This window comes from Cygnus olor, chromosome 14 (genome assembly GCF_009769625.2).
Source record: "Cygnus olor isolate bCygOlo1 chromosome 14, bCygOlo1.pri.v2, whole genome shotgun sequence".
Classification (NCBI taxonomy): domain Eukaryota; kingdom Metazoa; phylum Chordata; class Aves; order Anseriformes; family Anatidae; genus Cygnus; species Cygnus olor.
Window position 1 is genome coordinate 10,686,151 of NC_049182.1, and position 23,567 is coordinate 10,709,717.

Consider the following 23,567-nt stretch of genomic DNA (forward strand, 5'->3'; position numbering starts at 1 on the left):
AGCATAGCATTGGGCCCCCAAGCGGGTGGCGTTTCTGCCCTGGGTTTGGCTGTCATTACCCCTCTGACATGTTTTTGGGTGGGAAAGCCCAGGCAGGAGAGGGGAGGTTCAGTGGGGGTTAGAGAACTAGCAGAGGGACTGAAAGGCGAGCCAAACCGTGAAAGCTGAGCTGCAAATGAGGCTAATTCAGATGCACAAACATCCTGTTGAGCTTGCCTCGTCCCCTTCGGTACATAACGAGTAAAACACATGCCCAAGTTCAGCGCCGAGCGGGTTTCAGTGGGAAAGCTGTGCCTCCCCTGCCTCGGGTTATGTCAGGCTCTAGTGCTGGTGGCAGCCGCCAGGTGTTCGTGCAGGGGGAACGGCGTTATAAATAAATTATCCCTTAATTTCCTTCGGGAGGCTTTCCTATTGTTTACTCACAATATGCTTTCCTGTTTTGAAAAAGAAAACACACCAAAAAAACAAACAAAAATAAAACCAAACACTGCCCGAAGTTGCTTTCTGGCAGGGCAGATGGGAAGCAGCGCTGGAAGGGGGTGCCCCCTGCACCCTCTGTCCTCCGTGCGCCATCGCCATCCCTGCCGGCAGCCCCCTGCGCGTGGGCACCTCGGAGCCTGTCCTGGGAGCACTGCCAGAAATTAAAACTCTGCCTAACGTTAAGATCAATTTAATTTCATAATTTTAATAATTTAAGCGGCTTGAAGGCCCCGTGCATCCAGGAGGAGCAGGTGAGTGCATGCACAGCCAGAAGAGCGGTGGCTCCTCCGCGGTGGTACGGCTTGCCGGCACCATTTGCAGGCAGCCCTGTGGAGCAGCACCCAGGTGAGCTGAGGGTGGTTCTGTGATGACAGCAGCCATCTTCTGTGCCTCATTTTTTTGGGAGGCAAACACCCAGGCTCTCTGCTGGGAACTGGGGGGAGAAGGGGCTCCCGCAGCCCCTCTGCTGCAGGTGGCAGTGAGGATGGCACCACGGGATGCAGCAGCCGGGGGCCCCCTCCTGCCCGTCTCCCCCAGATCGCTGCCTTCTTGCCCTTGGCGCTGGAGGGGTGAAGGCCCCGCAGGCACGAGGGCAGGGACGTGTTTGCTCACGTTCGTGTACAGCAGGATGAACGGTTCACAGTCACGTGCGGGTCGAACGAAGCGCGCACAAAGGCCCTTTTCTTTAGCCACTGCGTGTTCCTGTCGTAATTCAGGACTGCCCCGTTTGCTCAGTGGAAGCAGGAGCTTCCAGCCTTAGCTCTTCGGCTCCTGTCGCAGACGGATAATGCAGTGCCCAGCTCCTGCCCTGCTCCTTTTGCAGTCACAAAGACAGCGGTTACTTCCCAAATGCCTTCATTGATGCCGGTCATGAACACAAGCCCCAGCTTCTCGCTGCCCAACCCGGTAGGCTTTTTCCTGCTGAAATGGTCCCAGCCGAAGTGGTGGTAGCCCCGTGGTGGTGGTCGCAGGGCAGCCTGGTCCCACTGCATTTGGGGCTGTGCAGGAGGGAGCATCTCTGCCTCGGGGAACTTACAGCTAAGGCTTAAGATTAGAAGTGTTTCTTTTTTTTTTTTCATTCCTGCTTCACGCTTCTGTGAACTTCCCTTTAGGCCTCAAATCTGCTTTTTCTTGAGATCGGTCTCGAAATTGCTATTGACTTGAAATGCTGCAAGATCTCACTCATAAATTCTCCTTCTCCCATCTGTAAAGGGAGGGCGGCAGGATTTCTGCGCCATCTGTGGTGCTGCGAAGCTGCAAACAAGCGTCGGTTATAAGGAGCTTTGAGCTCCAACGGCAGGTTGTGTGTAAAGGCGAGGCTTTGCGGGATGAACTGTTCCTTCCTATGGCTGCTGGATCTGGTATCCGAACCAGGGGCTAGGCTGGCAGCTTTGGAAGAACACACTGGTGATGCAGGGGGAGTGCTCCAGCTGCTAAATGTCTGGGTGTGTGCACTGCTCAAAAGCAATGTTCATCATTACAAAATTAAGGGACAGAGGAGCCGGTGGCTGCACAAAAACCCGAGGTATGCCTTTCATCCTGAGCACCTCTGATCTTAACATGCGTGAGTCTCAGAGATTGTGGGAATCTGGCCCCAGCCAGCCAACGTGATTATTTAACAACACGTGCATTGAAATAGGAAACGGGGAGCCACAGTTACAGCATCAGGCCCTTCCGACTGCAGGAGGATGCATCTGACGAGAACAAAAGGATGCTCTCTGCCCAACTTCGCAGGGTGCAGAGGGAAGCTGCCTAGCCTTTGCCCCCAGGAGCCACATTTGCCTTATATTTGCATAAAGCTGGGGGCCAAGCTGCTGGAACAAAGAGCAGCTTGTGGCCGAGCACAGCATTTTAAGACTAAATAGCCCTGTTCCCAGCGAGCAGTGCAAAGCGCCACGCCGCCGCCCGGGGAGAGCCCGCAGCGGAGCTTCCCGGGCTGAGTGAACGCGGGGCTGGGGCCAAGCCCTCATGCTGGGTGCTGTTTTCTCTTCCGCAGACACAAGCCACCAGACCCGCTCCGTCTCCAGCCGCCCCTACTACAGCCTGCCCAACAGCAGCCATGAGAGGCGCTCGGTCCTCGCCGTCACAGAGCCGCCGCGCTTCCACTCCCAAGCCAAGGGCAAGAACGTGCGACTGGACGCCCACTCGCGCCGCGCCACGCGGAGGAACAGCTTCTGTAACGGGGTCACCTTCACCAACCGGCCCATCCACCTCTACGAGAAAGTGAGGCTGAAGCTGGTGGCCGTGCACCATGGCTGGAGCGGGGCCCTGCGCTTCGGCTTCACCATCCACGACCCCTCGCAGATGAGCTCCGACGACATACCAAAGTACGCCTGCCCCGACCTGGTCACCCGGCCCGGGTACTGGGCCAAGGCTTTGCCAGAGAGGTTCGCCGTCAGGGACAATATCTTGGCCTTCTGGGTGGACCGTCATGGGAGAGTCTTCTACAGTATTAACGACGAGGAGCCGATATTGTTTCACTGTGGTATTAAAGTTTCCAGTCCTCTCTGGGCGCTCATAGATGTCTACGGGATTACCCACGAAGTGCAAATACTAGGTGAGTGTGCAGTTGGGCTTGCTCTGCTCGTTGCTCTTTCCACAGTGGCATCTTCATGGAGAGAAAATGCATGCTCTCTCTGGTTGATTGCTTCTGTGGGACACTTAAGAACAACTAATTTTGCCTTTGTTCATCAAATTAATCACTTCTCTTTTGGCAGCAGCGAGGATCCAGAAAGCAGTACGTTTCAGGGATGTCAGTGATGGGAAGTGCTAAGGCTGTGCATTATAGCAGCTGTGTGATGGGCTAGATGGAAATCTCTACATGTAACTTTCCCCAGCTTTTACTTAGCTAGCTGTACTGCTATGGCATGGAAAAACGTGGTGCTGCTTGCCAGCACGGTCCCAGGGACCGAAGAGACAAAGACAAGCAGCTCTGGCTTCCCTTTTCTTTCCCAGCTACTGCCAGTCCACTGGAAAATTATGACCCGTTCCCCATCTGTGTCCTGGCACCCTTCCCCAGCCCCTCTCTGAGCTCTCGGCCTTGGTGGCCACCTAATTTGGCAGTTCAGCAAGCCATGTTTGCAGACGTAACCTGACTTATCCTTCCCTTCCACATGGGCATCACTGCACGTCTGCAAAGCACCGGCTGCAGCTCAGGATGAGGAGAGCTCAAAAAATACAGTGCAAAATACAGTCCAATACCCTGGGCACTGCACGTCACATCTCCCCTCACCCCTAAGCAGATTCCTGCAATCAGGGGGGTGCCTGCCTGGCTTACAAGGCACCATCCCTGTGGAAGGCTGCAAGAGAAGATGAATTAATCCCCATTAGCAAGCTGAGCCGGGTGCCATGGAATCACTTTTCTTCTGTGACTTTTACAGCAAACACGCTGAGCTCTAGATGGAGTGTTTTGAACTGGTCTATACCAGAGGGAATCCTTTTAAAATACAAGTGTTGCCCTTTCCTGGGGGCTCCTAGGAGCTGATTTAGTGTTAGCAGGCAAGCTGAGCTGCACCTGCTGGAGGGGCTGGTGCCTCCATCCGCACACCGAGCAGGCACCGGCTCCGGGCTGTGAAATGGTTGGGCTGGTGGGCAGGCAGCTCTGCCACACATTCTTCAGAGCAGTACCAATTATTTTGCAGCTGAGAATGCTACGCATAAACAACACTTTGACCTGCCTGCTCTGCCTCAAATGCGTAATTAAACCTTACCAGTAGCTTATCCTGTAATTGCAGCCGTGACACGCTCCAGCCTCTGGTGCTCATCACAGAGATGAGGGAGCGTTTGCTGCATTGACCAGTGCAGCTGCTTCGCCAGAGCAGTCCTTCTTCCTCAGCACACTGTAGTTAGGAAAACAAAATGCTGCTCGGTTCTGCCCTCATGCCTCCCTGCAGCCCTGCCTGCGGTGGCCAAGAGCTCAGTGAAAGCCTGTGCCTGAGGGCTGCTGTACTCTGCCTTGTTTCGGATCAAAGTACCAAGCCCCACAAGCTGCCCCAGGCATCAGGGCGATGCTCAGCCACCTGAGACATCAGTGGATGCTGCCTCTTCCTACAGATGTGGTGATGCCTTAGGAGACGTGTTTGTCTCTCAAACTCCTCCCAAAATTTTGCAAGTTGCGAAAGCTGCGATATACAGACTGAATGCAGATGCACAAAATGCGTCTTTCAGCATCATGAAGCTTGGATGTGGCTTACTCCTCCCCTGGGGGAGCATTTCTTGCCAGATGCCCTGCGCTTGCTAGAAGCAGCTGGTCCAGCCACCAGGACTGCACTGGCAGCCTCTCCTGCGCAGGCTCCTGATCTAAGGCAGCCCTTCCTTCGCAGCCGCTGGATGCATTTGGGGAGTTACCTCCTTTGGTAAAACCCTGGTGATTTTCTCCTCCGAGTAGCTGGCAGTGTTGGTGCTGGGATGCTTCACGCCTCCCCGTCTTTGGGAAGATGAGGAGTCTGCTTCGTTCCAGCACTCTGACTTCCATGGGCTTTGGCTTTGCTTGTTTGGTTATTGCCTTCCCTCTGGAGTGAAATGTCCAAGCCACCCCGGGCAGTCCTGGAGAAGGAAGGGCACTCCTAAACCTCCCCACATCCTGAAATCCCCCCTTGGCCTGGCATGGCCAAGGTGAAAATATGGTTAATGAGTTAAGAGTCAGAATCCTGACCTTCCCTTTGCTGTGAAAGGGGAAAATAACTCTCTTACTGTAAAAAAAAAAAAATCACCTTTCTAACACCTGCAGCAAGGAGCTTCTGTGACAAACTCTCAATTCAAAATCTCTGCAGTGGTGTGAACACCCCTGAGATACAAGGCTTGAAATCTTGTCGTAAAACAACATCTCTTGGGCACACCTGTGTCTGGACATGTCACAGTTTAAGGCAGCGATGAGTGTGAAAGGAATATAAAGTCATGCTTGTGCTCCTTCACCCAACACTGTTGCAGATTGGGCTCGCACAAGACCTTTGGACATGGGGACATTGAGACATTTCCTCCTGAAGAGAGCAGCCTGAGAGCAATCAGACCCCTCCGCTAAGAAATCTGTAGAACCAGGCCGGTTTACAGCTTTGCCCAGTTCACCAGAGCAAGGAGCTCGCAGGTGACGTGGGTATTTCACAACACTTGTTTCTCCTCAGCTGGTGCCAAGTTGCAGCCATTCCTCTGCCTGCTGCCTGCCCCACGTGAGATTCTCCAGCCCTGTGTTCATTAGTGGCTGACCTCTATCTAATTTTTCCATTGTTTTTCCATTTGGAGGAGCAGAATTCAGACAATCCCTAGGCTGAAATAATAACAATAGTAGCGGTAAGAGTAGCCCGTTGTGCCTTGTCTCTAACGCCCCGTGTCGCTGGCTTTATCTCGCAGATAGCATGTTTGCGGAGACCATGACCAGCGCCCGTCTCAGCACCGCCCGTCTCAGCACCTGCCTTCCGCAGAGCAACCACGACTCCGCCAACTTCAACAACAACGAGCTGGAGAACAACCAAGTGGTGGCCAAAATCGCAAACCTAAACCTGAGCCGGGTGCCGGGGCTCGCCACAGACAACCACCTCATCCCCTGCTGCCCAAACCGACGGCAGCGCGCCCCGGGGGTCCCAGCCTTCCTGGACACGGACCTGCGATTCCACCCCACCCGCGGACCTGACATCACCTTTTCTCAGGACCGGATGGTTGCGTGCACCAACTGGCAAGAAAGCAATAGGACCTTGGTGTTTTCTGACCGGCCTTTGCACATCGGCGAAAGCCTCTTTGTGGAAGTGGGACACCTTGGGTTGCCCTACTACGGGGCCCTCTCGTTTGGCGTCACTTCTTGTGATCCGAGTACTTTACGGACAAACGAGCTCCCAGCAGACCCGGACTTTCTCCTGGACCGCAAGGAGTACTGGGTGGTGTACCGGGCGTTCCCGGTCCTCAACAGCGGCGACATCCTCAGTTTCATGGTCTTGCCGAACGGAGAGGTGCACCACGGCGTGAACGGAGCCAGCCGGGGAATGCTCATGTGCGTGGACACCTCTCAGTCTCTCTGGGTGTTTTTTACAATCCATGGTGTAATCAACCAGCTCAAAATATTGGGTAAGTGCATTATTAAAAGGAAGAATGATGGGGAGCACCTGGCTGGTGAGGTGCCCTGGGCCAGAAGGGGGGCGGTGGGCTGCCTGTAGCAGAGCTGCTTGCCTGAGCAAGGCGGTCACTGATATGAGTAAGCAGCTTCTGACCCGACCTTGCGCTGGCAAACAGGAGCAAGCGAGACGTGGTAGCTGTCACACAGATGTACGCAGCCTTTGTAAGGCCACCAGAAAGGGCTGCTAGCTGAGCGGTAACATAAGCAGCAGGTAAGGAGGCAGGGACAGCTGTGTGTGGGGCTGGCTGGTATCAGAGCTCACTTTTTAAAGTATTGCTGGTGCACAGCTGTAGTGCTTCTCCCTTTCCCCTTAAGGACAGCTAGAAAAGCACACCTCGGTGACTTTTTGTAAAGCGGGTTTACATTTAAAGCAGGGCATTTTCCCAGCTGCTTCCGCCCCAACACCGAGACAGCGACAGCCTGAGGCTGCTGTGCTGCAGAGAGCAGGGCTGCGGGGAGGCCGCTTGCACCCTGCACCGTGGCTGTCAGAAGCCGGTGCTCACCTGGCTAAAGTACCGACAGAAACCGTACAGAGGCATAGCAAGGCCCAGGAGGCAGTGAACCCAGAGGTCCCAGCTAAAACTCTGTGCCCCTGACACGGCTAAGGGGCAGCACTTGGCTCAGCGGCTCTATGCAGGGTGGGAGCAGCTCACCACGAGGGCTCAGCAGAAGGGTCCGTGCGTCCATTCGCCCGCTCGGGCTGAGCTCTCTCCTGTGCTTGCAGGCACTGTGCAGTCCAGCCCAGTGACCGTCTCGCCCTCAGGGTCCCCCGGCGGCTCGCAGTACGACAGCGACTCGGACATGGCCTTCAGCGTCAACAGGTCGTCGTCTGCCTCCGAGTCTTCACTCGGTAAGGAGAGCCCAGCCCGCGGCGCCCAGCTGGGTTTGCCAAGCCGGGAGCACACCAAGGCTTGAACACCGACTGTTGAGGATGCTAGGGCTATGTAAGATAGTGGGGAAAGCTTAGGGGGAGATGCTTCTCCTACTGCGGGGCCAACAGAAATAATTGGAAGGAAAAGCAAACCGTTGGGAAGTTTTCCACAGCCTGAAGGAGAGCCCTGGGTTACTTCCCACTTTGTCAGTCTAATGGAAGACGTTGCAAAGGAGCTGCTGCGCTAGCAGGGGTGTGCAGTGCCTGGTCTGGGTGTGTGACACGACCTGGGCTGCTGCTCCCTGCACTGCTGGGTACCCCCATAAATGCTCATCTGCAGTTGTTTGGCCTCAGGCAGGCGGCTGAGAGCTCCCCGCTGGCACCATCCTGGGCACGAGCCACCGTCGTGCTGTGCTGCGGCAGCCGAGCACACAGGGCGAGGCACAGAGGTGCCCTGCGAGGAGCCTGGCTCCTTCCGGAGAGCAGGGGGGGTCTCTGCACACCCACACCCCCTGCAAAGTAGTGTCCCTGCCTGGGGAAGCCCCAGCAAGCTGCACTTTGCCTGTCTGCCTGAACGGGTGGGCATGTTCCGCATGGAGGCAGTACGCTGGGTCTTTTTTTGGCCAAATAATACGACTAAGGAAGGGCGGGCCTTAAAAAATTGACTCAAGGGTATTGTAGGCAGGCTCGCCCCATCCTGGTGACTGACTGATCTTGTTTGTCTCCCCTCCTTTGCAGTGACTGCTCCCAGCTCCCCCCTGAGCCCCCCCATCTCTCCCGTCTTCCCCCCTCCGGAGCCATCAAGCAGCAAGAACGGGGAATGCACCGTCTGCTTTGACAGCGAGGTGGACACGGTGATCTACACCTGCGGACACATGTGCCTCTGCAACACCTGCGGTCTTAAGCTGAAGAAGCAGCTCAACGCCTGCTGCCCGATCTGCCGACGGGTCATCAAAGATGTTATTAAAATCTACCGCCCTTAGCGCCCGGCTCGGGCTGTAGGAAGGGAGAACGCCGCTAGCAGTAACCATGCCTTTCCGTCCCTGCTTATGGGTTATCGTGCTGGTCAGTCGTTATCAAGTGGCTCGTTATCTGTGTTTCCTTATTTGACTGGTAGGGCACAATTCAGGGATAAAATTGAGCTGAGGATCACATGGGGCCCAAAGCCAAGGCTGCCGTGCCGGCCGGGCTGCGTGCCCGTGGGTTAATTGGGTGAATTGTGTTAGGGACCTGACCCGGCTTCCAGTGGGAAACTCCCTGTGCAAAGGCTCTTTTCTCCCTCGGAGGATGAGGCTCGTGGTGGTGTGGGTCAGGACGGGGACGTTGCCATTTGGTCGGTGCTGGGTGCCACTGGATTTCCCAGCCCCAAAGCCCAAACAGCCCTGGGGTGCCTGCGCTGTGATGGAACAAAATTAGAATAAGGCCCAGTGGGAGAGCTCAAAGTGGACAAAACTGATCTGAAAATGTAATATCCATCCATTTAAGGTGAACTAGCTAAGGCCCAAATGGTAGCACAGCCAGATTCTCACTGGTTTGGGTTTTGAGGGGAATTCTGGGGCACTTGCAGAAGCTGGTTTGGCCTCAGATAAAGCAGCTTTTGCTTTTTGTGGCAGAGCAGGGACTATTGGACAGGGAGGCTGGGACCTGAGGAGCAGCCTTGGGGTAGCAGCAAGGTGCGCAAGCCCAGCAACAGCCCCAGACAACCCAAGCTGCTGCAGCAGCAGCGACGGGCAGCAGCAATGGGCAGCTCACACACCGTCCCCATGTCTGGCTGCTGATGCAGCTGTAAATTTCAGCCTGTGGATTAGACTGGTGTTCGGACGAGCGGGCTGTAAACCCAGTTTGGGAAAAGCGATGGGCTGCCATCGGCTGAACCGAGTTTTTGTCACACGCAGGCACATGCGCCTGCATTTTGCTCTGCTCCTCCAGGTGCAGGGAGGTGAATCTCACGGGGCCCTGCCCGGCTCATGTCCCTCACCCTGCCCCTGCCGCCAGTGCAGGGCTCAGCCTCCCTCCCTGCCCACCACAAGGACTTTTTGGAGCCTGTGGTGAGAAATCCACATCTGCCCCAGTCCCTGTGGGCTCACCTTTTCTTTCTGGGGACTGCAGATGTGTTGGCTTCACCTTCTGCGTTTCTCCTGCCTCTCCAGGTGTCCCAACATAGCTCCCACTGCCCGGACACTGGGTCCCAAGGGAGGCTTCAGCCAAGGACAAGAGCTTATCGAGATGACCAGGGTTGAAACTTGGTTTTACTTGGGAGAAGGAAAGAAAAAGGCTCTGAGGCTATTATCAGATGTTGGGACTTAAAAGGTAGATGGATTTCAGCTGTGATGTTAGACAGCCACAAGCAGCAGCAACCCAGAGGAGCTGGGAAGTGTACGAGCAGGCAGCAGCGGGGGCTTGGTGTCCTCCTCCTTGATGCTCCTGCAGGAGCTTCCCTCCGTCCTCGGCCCCCTTGCAGGCCTCCCCTCTGGTCCTTCATCCCGAGCACACCCCAAGCCTGGTCCAGCTTGGTAAAGAGGTGAAGAGCAAGGATGCAAACGGCACGATTAGAGAGGGGCCGATGCCGCTCTCGCTCAGTGACCGTGTGCCACCAAGCACGAAACCCACCCAAGCACACCACAGGGCTGCCGGGCGCAGGGGGCAGCCTGCTCCTGCCCGCCACTTCTTGCTGTGGGTGCACCGCCGGCTGTCCTGCTACTGCTGCCGGGCTGGTGGCAGGGGCGTGCTGCTGGCAGCGTGACGGGCTGTGTGGCTGCTCTCAGTCCCTGGCCCAGAGCCTCTCTTACCTCATGGGAAGCACACCCAGGGGAGCAGATAACCCGTCCCACGTCGGGCCGCAGCTGCTCGGAGGCTGGCCGAATGTGCCAGCTCACAGGGCAGGGAGAAAACTTTTTTTAAAAAAAAAAAAAACTTGAAGAGCTAATTAGCATTTCCATTAAGTGTATAAATGAGAGGCTACTTCAGAGTGAGAGCTCTCAGACACTGCCCTGCTGCATCAGCGCGAGAGCCTGCTGGCTTTGCAGAGCCCCTTTTAGAAACTCGGCTCAGTGCTGGCCATGCAGCATCAGCGCGTGCTGGGCCCCGGCAGAGCCATCGGTGCAGTGACCGCTGCACGTTCACCTTTGCAAAACGCAGCGGTGAGCTTTCCAGTTTGCTGTTTTGCAGTTTTCCAGCGGCTGAAGCCTTGTGCCGAGCTTGATGCTGCCCAGCTGAGGACCTCCATGGTCCTACCCAGCCCCCGGTTGTAGATCAGGGTCCAGCCGTGGTCACCGGGCTCAACGCCGGGTGCCGTGGTGGCAAATACGTGACTGCAGGGTGAAACCCGGCCAGGTGGGTTAGGCTGTGCCCTTCTGTGAGCGGGCTGCGGTGGGCAGCTTTGGCCTGACGAGGAAGTCAGGGAAAGCTGTCTGAATTGACAGTGAGCGATGCTGGCTTGGAGCATGCTGGGCTAACAAACGCCAGCAGCCGGCCCCACGCCACAGTCCCTGTTTTGGGGTGCCCAGTCCTGTTCGGAGCCAGCACCCCTAACGCGCAGAGCCCCTTCACATGGCCGACCCCTCAGGTCTCCAACAAGCAGGGCTGGCTGCACGCCTGGCTTAGTTCTTGGTGTAGCTCTTTTCTTTTAAGCCAACATGGAGAAGCAGTGAAACCACTCGCTCCAAGCTGGCACCCGAGCTGACCAGGTTGCACAGGTTTACTTTTCGCTGTAGCAGCTGCGAGTGATTTCAGGGCACGGCATCCAGCAGGGCCGGCAAGGGAGCGAGCTCGCTGCGCATAAGGAACCTCGCCGGGGTGCAGAGTGCGGCCGAGCAGCGGGGCGGGGAGCGAGCAGCGGTGGCCGCGGCGCCCTGCCTACCTGAGAGCGACAGGGGTGTTCAAAATAGGTGCAGAGGCCTCTTAAAAAGATTTCCAGGAAAAGGTAGCCTCTTACAGATTTAATCGTTAGTACTCGTATTGCTATTTTTTTTAACCAGTCCGATGATATATGATTTGTACAGAAGATCTGTTTGTGCCTTATAAGGGTGTCTGTGCACTTTTTATCCTTTCTAAAGCAACTTTTAAAAAACAAAGAAAAATGGGGAGAAAATATCACAGATCAATGGTAGTTTTATAGATTTTTTTTGTGTTCATCGAGAATCCTGCTTTATATATATATATATAAACATATATATATATAAATTTAGGAGTGAAAAAAAGTGTTTATTTCTATTGATTCCCCCCCCCCCCGCTCCTATTTGTTTTAAAAAAAAAAAGGAAGAGAGAAAGCAAAAGCGGAGTAGGGGAACCCTTTGACCTTCCCCCTTTCCAAGCCAGTTACTCTCTTGTTGTTACCTTTACGAGTCAATACTGTGATCTGTACGTCATGGCGAAGCTGAATCAGACGGTGCACCTCTGTATTAGGCTTTCCAAGCAAATCATCGGGGGACCGGGGTGGGGGTGGGTCGCACGAGGGAGGGACCTGCACTTGTACATGTCAGTACTCTATAGCGTTGTGTTCAGTGCTGTGTGTGTTTTATTTTTGTCCATTTATCTGTTTTACATTAATATAATTTTACTTGTTTATGAAACAAATAAAATTTTGGCTTGTAAAGAGGGCTCCTTGACATTTAAAAGTGACCAGAAGGCCGAGCAAAAGCTTTTCTTCCGAAGTGGGCTAACAGGAATAGCTAGAGGCTCGGGGATGCTGCCTGCCCCCTGCCCCTGCTCCAGGACAGTGGTTAAATACCTTGCAGGAGCTTTGCTTTGCTCCAAAGTCACTGCAGGTCACTGCAGTGCTCCGTCCCTTGAAGGTTCATTTAACCTTGCAAGCCCTTGAAAACTTGGCAGCCCCTAGAGTAAAAAGCAAGGTGCATTTTGGGGCTAACGAGGTAGGAGGGGGTGCCTGCTCCAGCTGCTTGCACCTCTGTTCAGGGAGGGGGCCAAGCACCTGGGCAGGAGGGCTGCTGGACTCTTTATTTTTTTATTTTTTTTTATTCCGCCCCCCACCCCGAGCTGCCTGGCTCTTTATTTAACAAGCTGAGGTCGACAGGAGGCTGTGCTGTAAACTGTTTATATTCTGAAATGTGGCCGGTTGAAGCCAGACACCAGTCAAATCACTTCAGATGTGGTTTGAAGCGGAGTAGAAGAATTCATTCATAACTCTGCCCTGGCAGGAGCACAGCCACGCTGACGCGTTTGCGCTAAGACCCACGCAAGCTGCAGGTGGTGAAGGAGCCCGACAATGGCTATTTATGGCCAAATGCCTGGGTACGGGCTGTGTGGCCCAGCTTTATCCAGGGGGCTGATGCTCCTGAGCTGCCACCAGCCTCACGCTGCAGGTTTCAGGCAGCACTTGGTGTCAGAGCAATGCACCCGTGCAAGCCCTGGGGCGAGTCTGCAGGACCATTGCCTGCTCCCATCACTTGTACCCGCAGCCACCAGCCTGGGCATGGTGACACACGTACCATGCGCCTCCCGTGGCCACAGACCAGCTCTCGTTAGGGCTCTGCCAGCTCAGCTCGCGGCGCTGGCTTGTGGGGCAGCCACACAAGCGCTGAGCGTTGGGCAGCAGCCAGCATCGCACGGTGCCAGGAGCGGCGAGCCCCGGCAGGGTGGGGAGCAGCGCATCTGCAGGGGTGCAGCGTGGCACCGCTCCCTGCCCCTCCGGCTGGGGACAGGCCCCGTGCGCGGTGGTGCAATACCCCAGGTTATGGCACCGGCCCCGAATTTCTCCCCGATTCACTCCTGCTGCGTGGTGGCTCCGTGCAGAAACCGGGCCCCGGGCTGTCGATGTGCCAGCCACACAGCGCGGGCTCCCAGCACGGGGCACGTGCTGCAGGCAGGTGAGCCAACGGCAGCCGTAGGCAGAGAGACCGGCCCTGACGCTGCAGGTAATTCAGCAGGCACTGGGCCATCGCCTGCTGCCTGCACAGCCCTGCCTGAGCTCCTCGCAGCCCTGCGCAGGATGGTGACCTGGGGCACAGCAGTGCGGGGGGAGCTGGGGTGTCTGTGACCGGGGACTGTAAGACCAAAATCCGTGCTCAGGGCTCCTTAATGTCACTGCCATTGCAGTGACAAGCAGCAGCTCTTTGCGCATGCTGTGTCCCCCCTGGGCAGCCCCCCGCCCTGGTCATCCAGCCACATTTCACACCTTCAGGACACTTTGCTCAGCGCCCAGACCCGGCCCCTGCGCAGAGCTGCCACCGCCCGGACAGGGAGCAGCTCAGCCCAGACACACGCCAGCCAGGGGTTCACAAGGTGCTTGAAACCAGTCAAGCCGTTTCTTTTATTTCTTAAAAAACAAACAAAAAAACAATAAAAACAAACCACAAAAAAAATCAAAAAAAAAAAAAAAAGCCCCCAAACCCCCAACGAATTAAAAATAAAAAATAAAACTCAACCCCTAATGGTGAAAGTATAGATACGGCATTTACACGGCTACATCTATCTTCCGCTGCCACCCCCACCCGCCCACAGCAATGTCGATTTATACGCGCTTACATAATACAGCGAGACACAGACAAACAAACCGGCTTCGGGAGCGCGTGAGACGGCGTGGGGGCCTCCAGCCCTCCGCTGCCCCCCGGCCGTGGCGATGCCCCCGCCTCGGGCTGTGCTGGTGGTGGGCGAGGAGGAAGCTCGGGCTTGGACCACGGCGGTGCTCAGGGCCCCGAGCATCCCGGGCCACCCTCCTCCTCCTCCTCCTCACGAGGTAGTCGGGGGGCTCGGCCTCGTGTGACGTGCGAGGCACGGCGAGGAGACGTGGTCTGCGTGGCCACCAAGCACGTCTCCCCCACTGGGGTCTGGGTTTTCCAGCCTGCGGTCCCTTCGCAGACAGAGGAGCAGTAGGAGGGGTAAGGCTCCCGGTGTCGGCACCCTGCGAGGGTGAGTGACCATGCTGGCACGCACCCTACCTCCTGGGAAGCTCTTTGGGAACAAGGGACCGATGCTGTCACGCGCTCGACGAGCCAAATACAGTACTTGTGTCAGCAAAATGAAGCACTACCAGTTCTGAGGCTCAGTCTGGGAGGAAAGCAGAAATAGCCCTCATTTAGCACGGAAGCAACAGAAAGAGCATTGTTCCCTACGAGGAAGAGGGGGATCAGTGAGGTCTGTGAGGCAGAGAAAGGAGAGAGCCTTCTGAGCCTGAAAGGACACTCAGCACTGAGAGCAAGGATGCAGCGCCACGGGAAACGGGCACCCCTGCCACCCCCTGCGTGACTGCCAGCAGCCAGAGCGGGTGGGGGGACCCAGCTCCTCCTGCCCCCTCCCCAAGCACGGTGGGGCTGCACCTGGCTGCTGGGCAGCTCTGCCCTAACTGGCCTGTCCCCCGTCCATTTCCATGGCAGGAGAGTCTTCATGGAGCAAGGGATGTGCAGAGACAAGGCAGTGTTGTTCCCTGCAACTCTCCTTGGAGCACATCAACACCTCTTTATGTGCCACGCAAGCAGCTTGGTTGTTGGGTTGGGTTGCAGATGTATTGCTTAGTGCCAGCTCAGGTGAGTCAGCCCGATCAGAGGCTGATGTGTGATCAGAGAAACCTGTAGGTGGGAGGGAGAGGAATCAGCCAGAGATCGGGGTGCATGAGTTCCCAGAGCTGAAAACAGACCTCGGGGTTTCTGGGTGGACTAGGACGGTCAGGGCTTCTCTATCTATGAAACAGGGCTGGGACAAACTGCCCCATCACCTTTCCAAATGACCCTGCCCTGAGGCACCACCACATCTATTCTGTATGTACAAAAAGCTATCTCTAAGTCCACATTTCCAGCATAGAAAGCATGGGACAAGGGAAGGCAGCAAGTGCTCAAGGGAGCGGACAACACTCCTCTGGCATGTAGAGTGCCCTCAATTCTGCTAGCTTCAAATTAGAGGGAAAACTCTAATTGTTTTCAGCAGCAAAACAACGTAGCCGCAGAACGGCATCTGCAGCACTTACACTTGCAATTAGAATAGAAAGGGCAAACGGGCTTGGTCAGCCGCAAACCCACAGAAGTGCCGGGCATGAAGCTCTTCCAGAGAGAGAAACGTGGCCCTCGATCTGCAAGCAGCCACGTACGGACAGGAGGAAAGCAGCACAAGGGAGCAATAGGTGAGGAGACCACATCCATCCTCCCTCTGGGATAAAAATCACTGCTAGCAACATCAGACCTGGCAGGCAGGATGGTCAGCGTGGAAAAAAACCCAGGCTCCATCTGACCCGAAGCCCCCAAAGCTGACCAACACACAGGGGGAACTGAAAGAATCCGGGGGACAGGATGACAGAAAGCTGGGGTGGCAAACAAGGCAGGGAGCAACCTGAGCACCAGACACGCCTCACAACTGGTTGCGATGAGGAGCTGAACTCCCACATTCTGGATTGCACTTGATAATATCAGCACCTACTGAGGGACCCACCTTCTGGCTGCTGCCCGCCAGCCCCGGGAAGCTCGGTGGGTCGCAGGAACGGGCAGTCCCCTGTTAGTCCGACAGGCAGCGCAGTCTGTGTTGCAAGGAAAGCAAAGCATCCTCTTTCCAGGGCTTTTGGGGTCATTCTGGTCCTCTGTGTGTTGCATAGTATTCTTCAGCTACCGAAGCAAAACACCTCTTGTTTGCTTGTAATACTGCAAGCTACGGTCTGCATAGTGCCCTGGGTCAGCAGAGAGGACCTGTTATGTGCGTGCGCATGTGTGCATTTTTTTTTTCTTTTTTTTCTATTTTTTCCCACCAGAAGGATGTTTAAGTTAACACTTGTCGTTGCAGAGTGGGGAAGGACCATGGGACTGTCCCATGACGTGTGCAGGGGAAAGCAAGGCAGAGCGTGGAGTGCAGCACCTGGCCCCCAGCGTGCAGTCGTGGCTGCACATGCACGCAGAGCTATAGGGACCCTGTTCTGAGCAATCATCCCTCTTTTTTGCCACATCTCCTATGACTCTGCTACACATTTGGACTAAGCAATGCGACGTACAACATTCAACCGTGACCCTGAGCCTCAGGGAAAACCAAATCCCTCCATGAGGCCAGATTTCCTTCACTGGTACCAGGGCCAAGCTGCATTTCTCTCCCTGGCTGCTGCCACCTCTTCATTTTCCGGTATAGGTGGCAAAAACCACCTATCGAGGTCTACTTCCTCAGCATGGAGAACCATGCTGGGGCCCATACACCACGAAGCGTGGCCAGGACAGCCCGTGGCAGCCAGCCAAGGGAGAGCAGGAGCTCGGTGGTACGCGGTGGGAGCAGGAGGCTGGGCTGCACAGGGCGAGCGCGCTGCCTCCAACGGACACCAGCTGGAATGTGTGGTATCTCAATTACTATTATTTCTTTTTTAAAGCCAGCCTTACGGAAAACTATAAATTAATAGGCTAATTAAATACTCAGGTGGGAGAACGGGGAACCTCCGACCATGTAAACAGAGGACAGGCTATGGCTTCTTCCGCAGGTAGTTGGAAGGGATCCAGCCCTCCCAGCAAGGGCCCCCAGTCAGGACCTTGCAGAACCACCAGCCGCTGCTGTTCTTCTCACGCACTTCAAACAACGTCCCTTCTCTAAAGCTGTTGGTCTCCTCGTCACCTTCAAAATCTGCTACTGCCACGTAGAGAGCTTCCTTGGAGATGTCCGGGTTGGAGAAAGGGGCTGATGTCCTCTCCTTGGCTTCCCCTCTCTCCACTGCCTTGGATATTACCTTTGGGCCTAAGCTGCTTTTCACTTTGCCTTCGTCTTGGATCGCAGCGGACAGGAAGGGTTTGGCTTTGGGAGGAACCAGCATGGGTCTCCCAGGCAGCGGGGAAGCCCTGGCCTCGGGTGCGGGGCCAGCGGCAGGACACGCTGTTTTTTTGGGTGGCGGTGGCCTGCGGGGCGGTACAACCGGGCGCTGCGGCGCGGGCTCCCGGGCAGCCGGGACGATGGCTGGGCCTGGGGGAGATTTGGGCAGGGGTTTGCTCTCCACGCTCAGTCGCTCCTGAAACCTTCCAGAAGCCTCCGGGGCGACTGTGGTGTTACCGCAGGAGCTTTCGCTGGCGGCGGTGTCCGGCTCAGAGGGTTTCTCGGGGCACTTTGCAGGCCTCAGCTTGCTCCGCAGGCTGCAGATGTCCAGTTTATCGTCGGCTGGAGGGGGGTCAGTCCGGGGGGCTGCAGCGGGTTTGGGCCTGATCTGAGGTCTTGACTTCAAGAAGGGGTTCTGGGTGATTGGCTCAGGCTTGTCCTCCACGGGCTCAGGTTTTGGTTTGGTTGGCTTGACAATGGGTCGGAGGTTCGGCTTCTTCACCTCCTTGGCTGACACCTTGTGTCCACATTCCAGTCCCATTTCGTTTTTCAGCTGGAAGAGTTTGCCCTTCTCCGATTTCAGCTCGGGCTTCTTGCTGTCTTTTGGGGCTACCGACTGCTTTGGCGGGATCATGGGCAAAATCATGCCTGGGGGCTTGGGGGGAGGCCTCTGCCTCTCCAGTAACTCGCCTTCCGACTTAATGATGGACTCCTTCCTGGGCGGCAGGCTGGGCTTCTCCTCCACGTCACGGTCCGAGATCTCCTCATACCCACAGGCGAAGGCAAGGTCACTGCTCTCAGTAGCCTCCTTCCCCTTCCAGTCCTTGGCCCACTTCATACCGCAGTCCATGCCATTGGGGGGAGCCTCGGGCAGAGGTCTGCACGGTCCCGTGGCTTCCTCGCTGGCACTGCTTTCTGCCGCGGCATCGCCCAGCCGGAGCTGGGCCATCTCGTTGGGCAGCGGAGCCAGGAAGTTCGGCCTGGACGCGTTGCTGGTTTTCTTGTACTTGTCAATAAACGTAGCGGGGGCCCAGCCTTCCTTCTCCTCAATCTGAATGTACCACCAGCCACTCAGGTTCTTCTCAATGACCTGCAGGAGGAAAGGAAGCCTCAGACACATACTCAGCAGCCCCCTCTGCACAAAAGGAGATGCTCAGTGTCTCCAAAAGGGGATCCTCAGTATCTCTGAAATAATATCAGAGTGGCATGTGGCTTCCAGGCTCCTTCCTCCCCAACCTGATATCCAAATGCCGTATAATCACAAGGAAAACGAGCACAAATGATTTTTACAAGTGGGTGTTCAGCTCAGCACAAAAAGCACAGGACCAATATCCAACCAGGAGGGAATCCTGCTAAGGGGACCTGCACATCATGAGCTGGGACCAAGGAGTGACATAGCCACGTCGAGGATGCTGCAGCAGACAGGAGCAGGACGCCAGGTACTGGCAGTGGCCACTGCGCGGCACTGTTGGAGCGATCAACCGGCAGCATCACTGCACTGATCAGCAGCCATCCAGCCTGTGCGCACTCCAGAAGTAGGACTGGGATGAGCAGACTGGGGCAACCATGGAGGAAAAATCCTCTTAAATAATCACAGTGTACATTTTGAAAAGCAAAATCACATCTACAACAGGGATTCTGCCAGCAAAACTGGGTGTGGAACTCTGGAAGGGCTTTTAGTGTTACACCTGGCCTAAATAAGAAAAAAAATGTAATTTCTACCCCCATTTGCGATGAAGTTTTATTTCCATTAGCTCAAACAACACAGCACCCACATACTCAAGGGATAGGAGGCCACCAAGAGCACCTGGGACTCTAAAGTCTCACAAGCTCCTGCTGTGTGATGTTAACAGTCCACAGAGGTAATCACAAGCACTGTTCTGATGGGAAGATGCGAGGAGGGAAGACGACAGACTCACCTCTACTTTCATTCCTGCCTGGAAGCTGATGCCGTCGGGGATGGTGGTCTGGAAGTCAGCGATGGTGTAATATTCCTCTTCCACTTGAGGAGGGACAGGAGGTTTAGGCAGGTTCAAACCACGTGGCTATGACAATGAAAAAGAATACCCATCAGCATGTCTCTACAGAAGGTGTAACACAATGTCCACATAGACAGAGGAGTCTTAAGACAGCAGGGAGGCGGTGCGCATGCTCTATGCACTTACTATTGTGAGATCTCGGCGAGGAGGGGGTCTCTGCCGCATCTTCGGTGACTCTGGAGGAAGAATTTCAGATGCTGTTGAGGGTATGGCTTTTAGTCACACATGCATTCCCATAAGGCAAGTGAAAGAGAAGGCAGAAAGGCAAGGACCAAGCCTGCCTCAGGCAAGCAAGCCAAACGAGGAACCTCTCTGCCTGGTATCCTGAGTGACACAGGTCACCCAGGTTCCAAGGTTATCCCGCTGGAAGAGGAACCAGCTCTGCACCATCAGGCGCTGCTGGGAAATGCAGCTGAGGTGACCCCATGGAACTGCTTTTTCACTGCAGGCCTGACCCAAAAGACCTGACCTGCTGAGGGATTAAACTGTGCAGCTCCTGCGAGAAGAGGAGTCTGCAACTGAACCTGCAGGCTGAGAGGCTCCTATTCACACCTCGTCTGCAGCTCCTCAGCAGACCCCTGGGCAGCGCTGTGCCCATGCCCTGTGTAATGCCACCTCCAGACCTTGCTGCAGAGCTCACGGTGCCTTGCAAGCCTCCTGCCTCCCATTTGAGCTTTGTTGCCCAAAATTCTGCAGGACAGGCTGCACTGACACCTTCCCAGCTGGCCACTTACTGCGTCGGATGTCAGCGTTGGGCAGGGGACGGCTGTCGAACCTCCCGTCCCTTTGGCCGGCGAGCCCATCCTTCTCTCGGCTGGCCACGATCTGCTGCCGGGAAATGCCATCCAGATCCAAGGCACAGGAATGAGTGGAGGAGCCTGATCCCAGCTTCTGCGAGAACATCTCTCCATTCCCCTTTTTGAGATAGGAGGCGGGGGCCCAGCCTTCTTGGCCCTGGTACCTGCAGTGACAACAATGGCAGCGTCACTGTGCAGAGCCTCAGTGCTGCCCCGAGCCCTACCAGGTGTCCCTTGCGCCAGGGCTCAGCACAAGCCTTGATCTGGGCAAAGTGAGCTTGCTCGGTGCCAGGCTCCATGCCAGGTGGCACCTGGAGAGCGGCAGCAATGACTGATGCTCCCACGCACGCTGGCTGCAGCCAGCAGGCCGAGGGCTGGGAACGGCGAGAAGCCCGATTTCCTTTTCACCTCAGCAGTGGCACTGGTTCAGGAATGAAATGCACTGGCAGGGGAAGCAAAGGGGAAAACCAGAGGGTTGCTGCTAGGATTGATGTACCTGTTCTCTGGATGAAGCACAGCCTGGATCCCTTCCCTGCTCTAAATCTGCGCTGTTTAGGAGAGAAACCAGTGCTGTGATCTGATTGAAAAACCACATCCACGGAGTCTCCCTGCCATGCTCGAGGGTCTTGCGCCAGCGTCAGAGACTCTCCTGCTGGCTGCGCTGCAGCCACTGCACTCACATGGCACCGGATCCTGAGCTTGTAATTGCCTTTGGAGCTCTTGTGGCAGCTCTCCTCTGCTCAGAAAGTCAATGGACATTTTTCTGGGGATTTGCTTCTGCCAATACCACAGGTTCAATGTAAGGTTAAGAAAACCGTGGCATATGCTCCCACCCTGCTCAAGTCCAGCCATTAGCTAAGACCACAGAGAAGCAAAAACGAGCTTCCAGGAGAAAACAAGTATCAGCTCAGGATGACCAGGAGTGTTTGGCCTCAGCACACCCTGTACACAGCAGAGCTGGCCCGGACAACGGCCTTTCTCCGCAAGAACCTCCTAACACAGCCAGAGGATCCAGTCTGCCTCCAGGACACTCGCTGCTTTTCCTATCAGCAGCACATGATGTAACGTTAATGCTCTCGTACCCGTTCTCTTTGCGCTGCTGAGGCATGTGATGCTGTGACGCAGTCCACCTCCCCAGCACAGGAAATTGAGGGATTTTCAAGATGTTTAACCACAACTATGCTTGGCTGAAACCTTGAACTACAGTTAGCCTTAGTATTTAGGGATGGAGAGAAATGAGTTCTGCTACTCTGCCCTCCCCATTGCCCTAGGCTTGCCCTTGGACTGTGCATCGGGTCTCTGCTTTGCATAGCCTGCAGTGCCAGGGAAGGGCAAGAGGTGGGGACGGTACCTGATTTTCCACCAGCCCTCCAGGTTCTTCTGGATCACCTCCACCACAGCCCCTTTGTCCAGGTTCATTTCATCCTGGTCTCTTGCAGTGTATGGGTAAATAACTGTGTACTTCTCCTCTGTAGAAAAGAAAGTGGAGTTTTACTAAGATACTGTTTTACAGAAACCTGGACCAGTCAAATAGTGGTTAAGTGTTTTCTATGAATAGCAATTCTTGTTGTAACATAGGTGCAAACACACAGAGATACACAGCTATTGAGAAAAGAAATGCCAGTGAGATGAATTCCAAAACAAACCCAGCTGCATTTTGAAATGTAAGCTTTGGTGAGCTTCCCCTATGAGAGCCAACGTGAGGAGCCACTGAATGCCCACTTCTTTTCCTTTCATCCTCTCACATCCCTCCAGTCTGTGGTCCCAGCTCTTGCTCCAGGATCCTGTGCCACTCACTGATCACAAGGATACAGCATAGGAAGCTGCTCGACTCCAACAAGAACCCAATCCCAGCTACCACCATGGTTTTTAATCACTTTCATACATCACTCAAGCTTCCCCTTCCAGTTGCTTTTTGCCTTTATTCTCCTAAATAGCTACTGTTCCTGAAAATGCACTCCTCCAGGGCTCGAAAACACACCCAAACTGGATGCCCAGCCCTTTGCCCTTGCCTTCTCGGAAAAGCACAGCTCTCAAAAGACCTGATTCCCCACCCACTTCATGCGAATGAGTCAAAGCAGCAAACGTCCTGTCCCATCCAGCAAAACCAGGTGGGCTCTTCTCTTGGTGCTGCCTGAGCCACTGACACCAGGACCATGGCTGAGAGCAGGGACTAAGGCAGCAGCTACAAGAAGTTCGCATAAATGTGTTGGGGGACAGCAGAGACTCCAGTCTCTGTACCCAAAACAAGCCTCAAAAAGTTAGAAGGAACGGCTGATAGAGGAAAGAGAGGAGGACGTGAGTGGGCCTGATGGAAGGCTGAGGAGCACTTATAGCACATACCAAGGACTGACACGAGCAGAGTCCCTCCCATGCAAAGCAAACAAACATGCACACAACAAGGCTGCAGGCACAAAACAAGGGCAGCTGAACACGTCTCTACAAAGTCCACCTTGACCCCATCCACTGGTGTACAAGTCCCCAAGGGTCCGACGGCGGCCAACGTGCCTGGGCAGAGACCAATATCTCCACGGGACTGGGAAGAGCATGTTGGGGAAGCAGGAGAAGGACAAGAGAGGACGTAAGGAGGCAGCACTTCGGGTCTAAGAGGAAACAGGGTTGACAGCAGAGAGAGGCACAGAGCTGTACTCACCTGGAGCTCTCTGGGGGCCCTCCCTGGTTTGAACCCCCATCCCACCTCCATCTCCCCAGGAAAAGGACTGAGCAAACTACAGCACTGCATTGAGCATACAGCAGTCAGTGCGAAGGATGCGTGCTACAGGGTTGTTTCAAATTTACTGTATGCAATGGTTGCAGCTTTGCTATTCTCATAATGTGAACTCATGCGTGAGTCACTGCACGACATCAGAAGACACAGGAATTGTCCTAGGATCTGAGGTTTGCTCCTCCTCCAGTACAGGCAAACCACCTCCCTGGGAGTACAGGGGACATCGCGATGGCAGGACTGGGTGTTCCCCAGAGGTGGTACCTCCAGCCCCTCTGGGGGAGCAGGAAGGCCAGCAGCTACATTGCCAATATCCCACTGCCCCACTCCTGGTGCAGCACTGGAGCAGAGTGGGCAGACCATCACGGGCAGACACGACTGTGGCACTTGTGGGTTTGTCCTCCCCAGAGTTTTTCCCTTCCCTAGGTCAGAAAGGGCTAAGCAACCCTGCAAGCCGCTCAGCATAGCTCAGCACGAAGAAGCTGGGACAGTTGTCTCCAGCCACCTCTTACCTTCGTCGGGCTGCATTGAGAACTCATCCTGGACGCCATCCTGGGCCTCCAGACAGGTCGCTGGCACCCAGCCTTGCTCCTCTGATGTGCTCACAAACCACCAGCCTGGGAACAAAACAGCAGGAGGATCAGCCAAGGGCACCCACCAGCCAAAAACCACCTTCCTCCCAACAAGCCATGAGTCTGGGGGGCTTTGTCCCATCCGTGCTGCCACATGGGAGGCTGGGGTTACCCCAAAGCAACAGAGCCAAGCGCCATCCGAAAGGGAGCGCAGACAGCAGCAAGGGAGAATCGCAGCTGAGCGATACCCAAATGTACAG

At 55.3% G+C, this 23,567-nt stretch overlaps 2 protein-coding genes across 11 annotated transcripts in view; one reads left to right on the forward strand and one right to left on the reverse strand.

The window, feature by feature from the left end:
- Positions 1–12,537, forward strand: part of NEURL1B (neuralized E3 ubiquitin protein ligase 1B) — a 128,723-nt gene extending 116,186 nt beyond the window's left edge. For all 3 annotated transcript variants that reach the window (XM_040573932.1, XM_040573931.1, XM_040573933.1), the window contains exons 2-5: positions 2,477–3,037; positions 5,827–6,534; positions 7,308–7,433; positions 8,193–12,537. In XM_040573932.1, the coding sequence (XP_040429866.1) occupies positions 2,477–3,037; positions 5,827–6,534; positions 7,308–7,433; positions 8,193–8,437 (1,640 nt within the window). In that variant the 3' untranslated portion in view covers positions 8,438–12,537. The remainder of the gene's footprint in view (positions 1–2,476; positions 3,038–5,826; positions 6,535–7,307; positions 7,434–8,192) is intronic.
- Positions 12,538–13,690: 1,153 nt separating this feature from the next.
- Positions 13,691–23,567, reverse strand: part of SH3PXD2B (SH3 and PX domains 2B) — a 75,512-nt gene continuing 65,635 nt past the window's right edge. For all 8 annotated transcript variants that reach the window (XM_040573924.1, XM_040573930.1, XM_040573925.1 and 5 more), the window contains 6 exons: positions 23,248–23,352; positions 21,362–21,479; positions 19,948–20,174; positions 19,340–19,389; positions 19,094–19,219; positions 13,691–18,264 (listed from right to left, as the gene is read on the reverse strand). In XM_040573924.1, coding sequence (XP_040429858.1) covers positions 16,834–18,264; positions 19,094–19,219; positions 19,340–19,389; positions 19,948–20,174; positions 21,362–21,479; positions 23,248–23,352 — 2,057 coding nt within the window. In that variant the 3' untranslated portion in view covers positions 13,691–16,833. The remainder of the gene's footprint in view (positions 18,265–19,093; positions 19,220–19,339; positions 19,390–19,947; positions 20,175–21,361; positions 21,480–23,247; positions 23,353–23,567) is intronic.